Below are 13,185 nucleotides of genomic sequence, written 5' to 3' on the forward strand. Positions count from 1 at the left end.
AAAATACCTCTGGCACAGGAACGGACAACTTTAAGTACATGACCTTGGGTTATACAATTCACAAAAATTAACTGCTTCCCAATGAAACAATTCTTGTCAGATTTTGCAGTTAACAAACCAGTTTGCTTTCTGCCATCAAGAACAGGTAAGATGTGTCACTTCATTTGTATTTCCTGCCTGAAGAGTGGCTTTGCAGGTCCTGTATATGAATCCCCCTGCTGTGAAGAAGACACCACATCATTTCATAAGAATATCTTTGCTATATCATTAGTTTTAATTCCAACCTGTACTTCAATATGCACATAACTATTTTCAAATACAATGAAAACTTGAATTCAACAGCATCAGATCTTTCAGTAAATCCTTCACAACTTCAGAAAAATCTCTATAAACATTGTGTCAAGTAGATACAGAATGTACAGAGAACGGTTTTCTATACAAAAGTGCATTTTAGCAATACAATTAGCAGAGAACCTGGGGAAAAAAACCCTCAATTTAAGCAATATCATATACTCTATAATCTATACGCTCATCTCTCCCCCCCACAAAAGGAAAGAAAAAAAATCAACCCCCCCCACCTTCCCCTTGCTTTGGTTATTAACTATATTCAAGGCTTCCATATTACAATTATTTTTTTTACACTGGAGAATTTATTTGTAATTTGGAAATGTTTTAAAGTTAGCCAGATGAGAGAGAATACAAATATGATTCATCAGAGTTAACAGTCAAAATAGACAAACTTTGAATATTACATAGATTTGCTCTTGATAGATTAATAAACTAATCTTTGCAATCCTTAAATGGACAACTGTTGACTTTTCTGTGCCCAAGAACTGCAAGATCAGTAAGCTTAAGAAAATTAAACCAATAAATCTAACAACATTTGCCATGAAAATCTGGCTTATATGAATGAACTTTAAAAGCTCCCAAAATAGTCAGGTTTATTAATATTTATAGACCAATGCATCAACCGATTTCAAAGTTGAAAGAGTGTTAGGAGAAAAGAAATGGCTTCAGGTCATTCAGCACAGATGAACAGTAAATATTGCCATTTTTATCTTTCTGTATTGTATATGCACTCTGATGTAAATGCATGTAAGTTCAAGCAGGTTGGTTGGTTTGTTTTCTCCCCAGAGAATGATCTTCACAGGTTTCAAACCACAATTTGAGAACTAAAATTTGAGCCCAGGAAAATCTTGCAAAGACTTTTCCTGCTCTTCTGAGTAAGCACCCCATACTGAGCACATTGTAACCATCTTTTTATCAGCTTTCCAGATTAAAAAAAAAATAAGTATTTTAACAAAAGATGACATTAGATACACAGAAATCAGCCAAGTTTGTCAGGCAGCTTTCTTCCTCATATTTAAAATCATATTAGAAAATAATATTCTCTCTTGTTTACAGTCCTATTGCAATCAGACTTTCAGTGCTCCTTCTAAGCCTTTTTAGAGAAAAAGTTACCATGGAAGCAAACTGTTATCATTGCAGAGTGTAAATTGTTTATATCCACATTGCAGTAGGCACAAAGTTCCTACAGACACAGTTTCAGTACCATGAAGCCATGTAACTATGAGCTTTTTCCTGTGTGTCTCTGTGTTGCTTTTAAGCTTGACATTTTTTCTCTATTAATAAAAAGCAGGGGTTTGATTTTTTCTTTTTTTTTTTTTTTTTTTTTTTTTAGGAAAAAAACTCAATAAAGATGCAATATTTTAGCAGTCTGTTACTCTTCTTCATCAGAACCCGGTAGTTACACCTGTAGCCACAAATGCCAAAAGTTGTATAAGCAAGACCAGATTTCACTGACATTCCAACTGTTTGACTACTACCATGGGTATTTCACAGAAATTAAGAGATTTAGATTGGAAAAGTCCTTTTAGGATCATAAACCCTAAATCTAACACTGCCAAGCCCACCACTAAACCTTGTCTAAGCGCCACATTTACATGTCTTTTAAAACCACCAAGAATGGGGTCTTCCTGAGTAAGCACTGAGCATGCTGCAGGGAAAAATGTGAATCTGACAAAAAACCTCGCCCCACCACAAAGTAAGTGTGGCACTGGAACTACAGAGGATGAGAAAGCAAAAGGAAAAAAAAAACCCAAATGTGTAGAAGTATATGAGAACTCCTGAGTCCCTTCAGGCCTGATTCTCTGAGATCAGGGAAAGACAACATATCTCTGAGTACTTGGCAAAGAACATTCAAGGTAAGCAAGATGTGATCCTGCATTCTTACCAGAACAGTCAGAGTTTTGTGTTCTTTGTAGTCTTATGAGAATCCTGGATCTATGAGATCACAGAGCTATAAATTATTAGCATGGAATCCCTGGAAATCCACTCTCTTCTATCATTTTAACTGTCACACACATGACTGAAGTACCTGCTGAAGACAACACAGCACAATCAGCTATTCTGGCACCCAGGACCTTTTTGTCCAGTCTAACAGATGAGCAACTGGACCCATCTAATCACTTAAAATAATTTATACTTACATGCTCACACTATGATGGAAATACTATCCTCCCTCACTTCAGGATCTCTGGAAGCTAGTAGACAGGTGACCACAATGAACTGTACCTCATCAAAATGATGGGGTCTTCTCTCAACAAAACCCTGAGGCATTTTAAACTCTGAATAACTGCTGAAACAGAATAAAGTGACACACTTTCATGCTCCACCACACTAAGATATTGCACCTTCCTTACAATTCACTTCAGAGTTTCAATTCTCTATAGTACAAAGTGTGCATTTTTCTTCAGAAAAAAAAATTCAATCACATTTCAAAGTCACTGCAGAAAATAAAGGTTGTACTGAACTGTGACAGTGTACACATGATGAAGTATTTCATGACGAATTCATCCATTACCATGGAAGAGTTTAACAACCACACCCTGAAATTGCCAAATTGACAGTAATTGAATTTTATCTTCCATACAAGATATTTAAAAGAAGCTCCAGATTTAAGTCAATCTAAATTCTCAGTAAAGTGTATGCTGTTAAGAAGTTTTCAGTATTGATTATACAGGAGGGAGGCATCAACCAGCAAGAGCACAGTTCAAGCAAATACTGACAGGTCACAGACACTAGTGGTTAGTGGACAGAAAACTGGCCATATGGGAAAGCTAACTTGAGTTTAAAATGACATTACCTGGCTTTTAGCCATTCCATGGCCAAGCCTGGGACCTGTTGTAGAGCAGCACTAAGTACAAACATATAAGTTTGACTATGGACCTCGTTTATTTCTTATCAAAACCCTATTGTTCAGATCATTTACTGGTCAGTTTATTTTGAGGCTAAAAGGAATTCCACTTCTGAAAAAAAAAATATTTCAGCTGTCAGGGCTAATAAGTCTTTGCAGGACATGGAACATTCATGTCAGTAGTCCTAAAGCTGACCATGCATTCTGCAGGACTGGGCTATATCCCGCAATTACAGACACCTGTGGCCACATTAAACTGTGAAATTCCTTAATTCAAGAGCAAAATTAAAGTAATGAAGCATCAACATAATAAAAAATTGTTTCCTAAGCTCAGAACTCAAAAATACTTTTATACACTTTTAAATTTCACATTAAAATTTAGAACTATCATTTTTATCTCAGCCATGGGGGAAGGAGTTCTATAAAAGTAGTTCCAAGATAAAAACTAAAATCAGCTTAAAGATTGTCAGAATTAAGAAAAAGGTTGAAACTACTACTACTTCCCTACCTGAAAGCCACAATTTTACCTAATTTTCTTATCATGAGAAATTTCAAAAGCTGATAGACAACAAAAGGAGAATTCTGATACATGTCATGGTGTAACAACCCACACAGAAGACAACCTCAGCTAAACATACAATTTAAAAAGTACAGCTGCATTAATTAAGTTCTCCTGTCAACAATATGAATCAAACATATTTAGATATGCTTCCGGGGAAGAAAACCACTGAAGTTGTGTGCCACTTGTTTGCACTTCTGTTTCCAGTAGTGTTTTTAACTATTTTAAGTAGTGTCCTAGACAACTTAATTGCAGGTTAGTGTATTTTCAATGCATAAATGTGTTTTTATTAGAATCCTTTCATAGAAATACTAGGGATGTGCTGGTGAACCATTAGTAACACTTTTAAGATACTGATCAACAAAATAACCTTCTGAAGACTAAGTCTGCAATTATTTTGAGGGTTTTTTTTAATCTTTAGTTGGTTCCTAAGAACTACATTATTAGGCAGTATTTGTATTACTGATTCTCTGCATTAGATGTCCTGCTTCTTGTTTTCTGTGCAGTTTAATTTAAATCACAACTTTTAGAAAAGTATCAACAGTACTTTGATTTTGTACAAACCAAGAGCAAGGCTGAAGAAAGCCCCACAGAGCAAAAGATTTTTCCTCATGCTAAACAATCTTCCTAATAATGGGAAAGGAGGACAGAAAAAGTCAAGTGCAATACTAACTCAAAGCTGGAAAAAAACTAAAAAAGCTGAAGCATAGTAATGCATGCTTTGTGTCATCCAGAAGTACCCCTAGACTTACATGCAAGTAAGTTAGCATGTTAGCCAAGTTCAAATTCCCTTAAAATCACATCTATTCAGCAGCTTTTCAGAAGACAGGTAAGTTTCTGAATTCTTTGTTGCAAAATTAGTCTTAAAAAGCTGAAGTTACTCAATACTTAGACCTTCTTAGCAAAATTACACTTGAGAAAAGATCTGGTTTGTATTGTTAATACTAATGAAAATTTGGTCAAGAAATATATGTAAACAATAAGGATAACACATTTAAGGCTTAGAAAGAACACTGATAAATTCACCCCTGTCACATTAAAACATCCACATCTCCTTCATGGTCCTCCTCAGTCACTTTTAAAGACAGCACTTCTTCGTTAAGAAATAATCCACTCAGTCTTTCCTTACGAGCTTGTCTTTGCTCTTTCAGCTGTCTCTTCCGTAAGGCCTTTTGCTGGAGTTTCCGTTGCTTGGAACGTTTCTGTCAAAATACAGAAGAGACAAAACATAAGATTTTGTTCTGTAAAGTAGCAAAAAACACCTCCAAAGCTGGCAAATATAAATGAATCTCTAAAATAACACCTGCTCTGAAAAATAACAAATACGAATTCTCAGAGGTAGTGTAAACATTCATCCAAAATCATACCTAATATCAAACATCTAATATCATACCTAATACCACAACTGAATTCTGAGGCACAACATTAACCTGTGATGTTGTATAGTCAAGTCTTCAATTGAAGGAATCTTTATTGCTGGAGAAATGTTACAGTCTTACATTAACAAACCCAAGGTGCTGAAGAGCAAGAAAGAACTGCTCCTCTCCTTCACACTTGAAATTTAAATTATGGGGACAGAAGGAGTGCCACAGTTCTACTTTAAATGAAACATGCTTCAGAGTGTCTCTTCTCACCCTTTGAGATATGCTCAAAAAATAGCAAAGATTCAAAAAGCCTGATGAAACTTCTAGTTGGGAAAAAACCAAAAACAATCACGGGTGTCTCTACTGTCCAGAAATTATGCCTTAATTAGGGTGATCATTCTTGAACAATTTTTTTCATAAGTTAAATGCATAAGCCCTTATTCAAGCCCACTCACTCATTCTAAACAAAAGGAATTAGAATATCTACTACATACAAACACCAGGCTTTTGGTTAGAAGTGATGGGATCTCGTGTTTAAATTTGAGGAATGCTACATTGGCTTAGACAGATAACTCAGTTATTCTGCTCCTTCAGGACAAACATCCCAAGTAAGATCCCATGAGCAAGCTTCAGGAGTTAAGACAGCTTAATTAATACAGATACACATAACTAGAAACTTTACTTTTGAGTCCCGGATTCTTTCTGCAGCACTTGTGGACAAATTGCTGTCGCTGTGCGCTCGACTCATGTTGGCACTGGAGTTTGAGGCGGAGTTGGCAACGCTGGAGCCACTGCTGCTGGCTGAGCTGACCATGCTGGCACTGCTGCTGCTGGCACTGGCGCCACTCACACCACTGGTACTTGCACAGCTGTAGCTGCTCCTTTTCCAGCTCTCCCTTGCAGACCGCTGCCGAGGTCCGTGTTCCTTGATATAGTTTCTCACCTTTAGAACAGAGGTAGCAAAATTACTATAGTTTGATGAAAGCTGCACTGAGATACTCATTTCCATGGAAAAAACCACAATCTGCCTATTAATGATGATGAAGTTATTGGGTCACTTCAGTTAGGCTTCTAAAACATTTTCCTGTGGCTGTTAAATCCCAAATCATCCAGAGTCACCCAGAGAACTTAACTATGTTAACATTTGTGACATTTCACTACGGAAGGAAGAAAAATATGTAGCAAGGACTGAGGGGTTCTTTTCTCTTCTGCTTGTCAGGTTTGTGACTATGTAACAATATGTTATTATTTTAACAACAAACAGGAACATCAGTCAAGTTCAACTGAATTAAGTTGTTTACTTAATGTATCAAACCCCTTTATTTTGCTACTCAAACAAAAGTGTGTGTAAATAAATAAGTACTTTTCTATTCTACTTTAAGATGACACTTACAAAATGTTTGAAATATGAAACAGACCAAGCCCATAAAAGCAGTGAATGTTCTCCATTTTCAACTTTATCATTATCAGGGCAACATGGAGGAGTTCAGCTGGTATGGACACTGCATCTCTTCCCAACAACACATCTCAATAATTCAATGACTGAGAAGACAGTAGGATGTATCTACCCCATCAGCCAGGTATCCTTCTTGGTTATAATTTGCATATTGAAACATCTTTAAAATGCATTATTCTTTATCTCCTTCTGCATGAAATTTATGGTCTTCCCCAATGAATTCCAATCTTTGGAGTTTTAAATGCTAATTTATACACAGTGAGCAAATGAAGACTCTCAGCTAGCTGATGAAGTGGAGTACAGTGCCATAAGCAGCACCAGGTCCACAACACAACTCATTACACACCCACCAGCTCTGGCTTAACACATAGTGGGAATATACAACCAGTCTTACATCAAGGTTTAATACATACAAATATGCTTTTGAACTCTATTTTCTGTCACTGACAGTACTGTGCTCTAGTGTCTCTCTCAACATCTAATGATTATGCATAAAAATTGATCACAAGTCCATAAGATTTTGCAATATATAACCAGATGCTGAAACCGTGAAGTCAAATGTACAAACCTTAACTCACCTGTTTCAGTTTTTCATCTGTGAGACAGTTCAATTCAATAATGAATTCACTATCTGTAGGTGAGATCTGAGCAGTAGGATCAATAATTTTAATAATATCAAGTTGCTCTCGAAGGCCCATCTCTGTACTGACTTTGCGACTCAAATATTCAATATATTCAACCTAGGACCCAAAGAAAGGCAGGTAATTTTGAAGTATTACTGATTCTAAATGAGAAAGAGAAAAAAGAAAGAACTTACAGAATAAAACATGCTCAAATATCATGGTTCTAGCCTTGAGTATCCTTAAAAACTTAGGGTGAAAACTTGAGTAGGCATTAAACTGCCTCCTACAGATCCAAAGGACAAGGTTTAGTTATAAGAATCAAATAGTACTGCACAGGTCTGCATTTACACCTACAGCTAACAGGATGGCCTTTAAGCTGTGTCTTTTAATTGGAAGCTCTTCTGTACATTGCAGTTCTCACATAGGAAAAAAGTCACCTGTTCATCATTTGTCATTGCACTCCATGGAAGCTCATCGAGATTCCTATGCTTGTTTTTCTTTTTGGGAAGCAGACAGGGAGAGCTTGGAATACTCGGTATAACATCAGAAAGCACATCACTCCCACTTGCAATGTCGCTGCCAGGCAACTTGTAACATGCAAAAGGAAGAACAAAGCTTTAGAATAGAGTAGGCAGATAGTAAATTATTCTAACACTATTAACAATTCAAAACATACCATCAAATTAGCAAAGCATTGATTATCTCTGTACTTTAACAAACTCTTTCTAATTACTCATAAACCTGAAATACTCCCTTGAATCTTCCCGTAAACAACAAGTGCAGCAAACTCAATTCACACTACTCTGTACTCATCAATCCTCTTTAAAAATTTGTGTTTAAGAAAACACAGACTGAAGTCACATTTCAACTATTTCCCTTCTCCATCAGTGACAACTATCCCTGACAATCCAAACCTAAATCTACACCTCCCATTTTGGAGCATAAGTCTAGTTTAAGGAAGATAATTTTAAAGTAGGTCTGTAATTCCTACCAAGCTCCATAATGACACTAGAAAATTCAATTAAAATCACTGCCATTTGCCTGAAAGCAACTGAGAACTTCAGCTAGTTTCATTTATACAACTGATATGTGATTTCTGAATGCACTTCCAGTTAAAGTGGGACAGCTGGATTGTGCTCAGATTCTGCCAGATAACACCACAAAGAGCTACAAAAAAGTCTTTCCAAAATCCTACAAATCAAGTAAGTCTCTTAAGAAAAGCTTGTTTTAAAAAACAAAGAGCAATAAAAAAGCTGGTTACCAATCAAACATACTGTCAGCTTGCTAAGGCATAGGAAATGGCTTCTTTTCAAAACAATTGCCAAGTTTATCAGGCAATTGAAATTTCACAACTCAATAAAGCTCTGAATCTTTGGGATCCAACCTGAGCTGCTCCTACAGACTGCATTATGCACACACACTTTTAACTTCAGTGATATAACATACATTGTTGAGACCAGCAGCAGGACTAAACCAGCCAGAAATTCAAAGCTGATCTCAGTACACATCTCAAGTTCACTTGCATCTTCTGGAAAAGAATTTGAGCTTTCTTGAAATCAGTTTTCAGATCTTGTAATGTCCTTACAAGACTCTCTACATGCTCTGACTAAGCTTTATGACAAAATTTTCAAATATTCCCCAAAAAATTCTGAAGCCCTATGTCACCTATTTCAAAGTTATGTATGCATTCATAGCTGATTTAAGTCTTTAATATAAAAAGTCAATTTAGGTCTATAATACATTAAAAATGCATATCACATTTGAAAAACTGCTGAACAGGGAAGACTATCACAAACTAGAAATACCCAACAAGGACTGCATCCAGCACAGGCTTGGGAAAAAGATGTGATTTACTTTCCCATTCTGGCGAGACAAAATGAGCTCTGTACTCTTACTGGCATAGAAAAAAATAGGATAGAAATAAGCCATGGCAAGAGTTCATACACTTTACTAGAAAGTATCAATAGGACCAGATATCTATAACCAGATTTCATTAGCAGGGCAGATCCTCAGTACAAAGGGTCTAAGCTCATGGCTACATGAAACACAGACTGGCCTCTAAAACCAAATGACCATCATACGTAAGCGACCTTCTTTGGAGAGCTGACCTTCAGTCTCTCCTCCTGATTAAGGAGGTTGGAATAAAATGAAAAAAAATATTTTTTCTATGATTCAAGATTCAGATATGTGCTCCTATGTTCAGTAGTTACAAAGAAACAAGTGCTGAGGTCACTTGGTTTGTTCAGAAGAAGAGGCGACTGAGGGGCGACTTCATAGCTGTCTACAACTTCCTCAGGAGGGGAAGAGGAGGGGTAGGCAGCAGTCTCCTCTCTGGTGATCAGTGACAGGACACAAGGGAGCAGCAGGATGCCAGGTCAGGGGAAGTTAAAGTTAGGTATCAGGAAAAGGTTCTTCTCCCAGAGGCTGGTCAGGAAGTGGAACAGGCTCCTCAGGGCAGTGGTCACAGCACCAAGCCTGACAGAGTTCAAGGAGGGTTTGGGCAACACTCTCAGACAGAGTGTAATTCCTGGGTTTGTCCTGTACACGGGCAGGAGCTGGACTTCAGTGATCCTTGTGGGTCCCTTCCAACTCAGGATATTCTATTCTATTATTTTTCAACTACAGCTAAATCCAGCATGCAATAGTATATGCAAAATTTTACATTTCCAGTGGAACCAGTTTACCTGCCACTCAAACTCGCTGTCTGACCAATCCCAGTATGTGCTGATAGAAGAGGAGACATCACTGCAGACACTGCCCTCGGGGAACAGATCAAAAGAGGTGAACTCCTGGTCATCCAGCAGAGAGTAGCAATCATCCTGATCCCCCACGGACACGGATGAGAACAGCTCCTCGCTGCACTCCGAGCTGGCCACGCTCGTCCCACAAGATGTCAAGTTCCACCTGCAAAACAGGACAACACAATTAGAGAGCAGCAAACCTTGGCATCATGTGTACTAGGAAATTCCTTTAAGCTTTGTAAAACTCTCTCCACTTTGCTAGTCAGTGATATCATACATTGATTTTATTGAAATAAGTTATATATTATGTAAATTGAAGTATTCTATTTTTAAGTATTTTTTAAAGTACATCAAAAACACCAAAGGGAACACAGTGTTACAAATATCAAGGCAAAATCCATATACAATTAGTATAATTACACCTTTATTTTCTTATATTGTCAGTTTCTACCCTGCAGTCCGAAAATTGACCATTTTTGCTGCTGGTTGGGTTTTTAAAACACACTGATCTAAAAATAAAATTTTCCATGTATTGAGATATTTAAACTTCCATATAAACTGGAATAAACAGAACTAAATAATTAATCAATTTGACTTCAGGACAAATAGAAGTCAAAAAGAAATTCCAGGTTGATAGTCTCCCACAAAATTAAAACTTAATAAGGAAACACATTATGGATCTATTATTCACAACTCTGAATGTCAAAACCATTGGACATGCTATTGGAATGAGACAGTGCAGGATGGGGAAGTGACCTGGGTGAAAATGATACCATGCCAAAACTAAACACTTTTTTGCCTCATAACAAAGCTAGCTGAAGTTGTTGCTAAAGGAAAGCTATTGAGAACACAATTTTCACAGAACAGATTTTTTACTCTAATGAGAGTAAGCCAGAATGTAACAAACTCATAAAATCAGTCTCCATATCTGGAACTTATTTTACATATTGGAGAAAAGTAGGTCGAGACAAATATGAGTCAGCACAGCACTGCAATATGGCCAAAACAATTTGAAAAAGGCTTCTAAAATGCACCACACAAACCCACACAATCAACTCCTGCTCCATCAGCCTGTCCACTTCAGCCTGGCTAACTAGAAAACACTCTTCTATCCAACTGAGCAACCCTACAGTCCTATCACCAGAAAGGCTGGTCCTCAATCTCACTGAGCTGCATACCAGGCTGGCTAAATATGTTTGTGATGGATTCACTCCCACATCTACTGGACCAGATGTGAATTTATCTGATGTTAAAGACATTTCCAAAACTTTCCTTGTAGCAGATTCAGGAGTTCTTGCCCTGCCTCCCTTCCTGCATCCCCTATAGTTGCCAATGCCTTGCTGGTACAGACTCTTGTGGGCAAGGGAATCCATTGAGAATGAGCAGAACAAGACTCTGGTGACACAGCATGTTATCCAACATGAATACAGACTCAGAATCCATGAAATAATAATGAAATGAGAGACAGAGTGGACAAAGTACCCAGACATGTCAAAACAAAGGATGAGGTACAGGGGCTCTAGCACCAACAAACCACACAGATGCTGCAGGTACAGGCAGTCAGCCTCGCCTTCACATGGCTGGGGGATTGCTGTGCTCCCTGGGGTGAACTGGATTAACAACAAAGGGGAGCTACATTAAAATTACTCCCAACTTCAAAAAATAGAAAGCCTTATGTGAACACCACGGATTGAGCTGCACATCTGCAATGGCTTAATCAGTGCAAGACAGGGCATGTCCTTTTCCAGAGAAGTCAAACAACCCCTCGAGATGCCTGGGTTACAAACCTGGGTTTGTAAAAGGAGCAAACCTGAGCAACACACTTGGGAAAGCAACACAGAGAAATGTACAAAATTAATCAAATGCAAATTTGGTGACTATCACACATTTATTTACAGATATTCTAAGAATACATCTTACTGCTCATGTCTTATGACTTAAGAACTATATTATGAGAGTGTATCATGTTTGATCAAGGCTCTTCATGCTGAATCATTTAAGAATGTATAATTAAAAGTTTGCCCTTGTGAATGACACTTTTAAAGTGCAATTTTCATGACTTAATCCAAATTCACTCTTCATGTGCCACAGAAATACTAATAACCCATAAAAGAATCTTGCAAGACTGGAACAGGAATGTTGGAGACATGTATGTTGGAGACTGAAACCTCATAGAGTATTCTCAAAGAAAGCTACTGCTATATTCAAGCTTAATACTATGTATTAGCAGAATCAGGTTCTAAGGAAAGCAGGACTGTGATTTTGATTCTATGAACACAACTGGAATTTCTTTGCAGAGCTGTATTAGCATTTCTACAAATTACAGGCAGAATAATTTGCCCTTAATTAGCAGCATGGGTTGGAAATGTTTCTGCAGGAGTCAGTAGAGTCACCACGCCGCATAACTCATTCTGAATCTCTAAAGCTCTGCCTGGTGACCATGCAAGGCCTGCCTTTAAGTCTTATAAACACAACATTCTGTAGCTGCCTACTGCCCTCAAAAATTAAAAATCTCTCGAAAATTAAGAAACTCGGACTGAGGCTAGAAGCAACCTGATCCTAGTGGAAGGTCTCCCTGCCCAGGGCAGGGGAGTTGGAACTAGATGACCTTTAGGGACCCTTCCAACCGAAACCATTCTGTGATTCTATGAAAAGACACATCTTAAAAAACCAACCCAGCTCACACCGCAAGGTGATGAGCGGAACCCAGGCTCAGCCAAAGGGCCGGGTAAGCCAGCGGGGCGAGCGGCGGACACGCGGGCAGCTGCAGCCCGGCCATGCGCCGCCGGCCCCGGGCAGCAGCAGGGAAGGATGCGCGGCCCTGCCAGGGGCGGCCCCGACCCCGCCGCGACCCCCGCCCCGGCCCTCAGCATCACCCGGCCCGGCCGCCCCCAGCCGCTGAGCGGACCTGTTGGAGTGGAAGCGGTGCAGAGGGTCGGTGCGGTGGCAGGAGGAGAGCTGGCAGCCGAAATCGCTGACGTCCAGGCAGCCCTCCTCGCTCAGGCTCAAGCTGCCGCCCCGCGGCGGGTGCTGGTGCGAGAGCAGCGGGCACGGCTCCTCGGGGGCCAAGAACTTCTCGTACGGCTCCTCGGTCATGGCGGCGGGCGCGGGAGCGGCGGGAGCGCCTCAGGCGGCGGCGGGAGCGCCTCGGGCACACGGCGTCGGCGGCGCCGCCATCAGCGGTCGGTCCCGGGACGCGCCGCGCTGTCGCGGCCGCTCCTTCCGGCGCCGCGCCCCCACAGCGCC

At 39.3% G+C, this 13,185-nt stretch overlaps 1 protein-coding gene across 3 annotated transcripts; it reads right to left on the bottom strand.

Annotated features, from left to right (window-relative positions):
- Positions 1-255: 255 nt before the first annotated feature.
- On the bottom strand, positions 256-13,151 carry FAM199X (family with sequence similarity 199, X-linked). Of its 3 annotated transcripts, XR_005956640.1 has the most exons (7): positions 12,848-13,151; positions 9,883-10,102; positions 7,636-7,785; positions 7,154-7,315; positions 5,802-6,062; positions 2,490-4,957; positions 256-2,380 (listed from the first exon to the last, which is right to left on the bottom strand). XR_005956640.1 is itself a non-coding variant. In XM_041485229.1 (6 exons), the coding sequence occupies exons 1-6, from the start codon at positions 13,033-13,035 to the stop codon at positions 4,787-4,789; spliced, it is 1,152 nt and encodes a 383-aa protein (XP_041341163.1). In that variant the 5' UTR covers positions 13,036-13,151; the 3' UTR covers positions 256-4,786. The 3 variants fall into 3 exon arrangements, 2 of the variants coding, with proteins under 2 accessions (XP_041341163.1, XP_041341164.1); XM_041485229.1 differs by having other exon boundaries at positions 256-4,957; XM_041485230.1 differs by lacking the exon at positions 7,636-7,785 and having other exon boundaries at positions 256-4,957.
- Between the last annotated feature and the right edge of the window lie 34 nt (positions 13,152-13,185).

This window comes from Pyrgilauda ruficollis, unplaced genomic scaffold (assembly GCF_017590135.1).
Source record: "Pyrgilauda ruficollis isolate IOZ18807 unplaced genomic scaffold, ASM1759013v1 scaffold7, whole genome shotgun sequence".
NCBI lineage: Eukaryota > Metazoa > Chordata > Aves > Passeriformes > Passeridae > Pyrgilauda > Pyrgilauda ruficollis.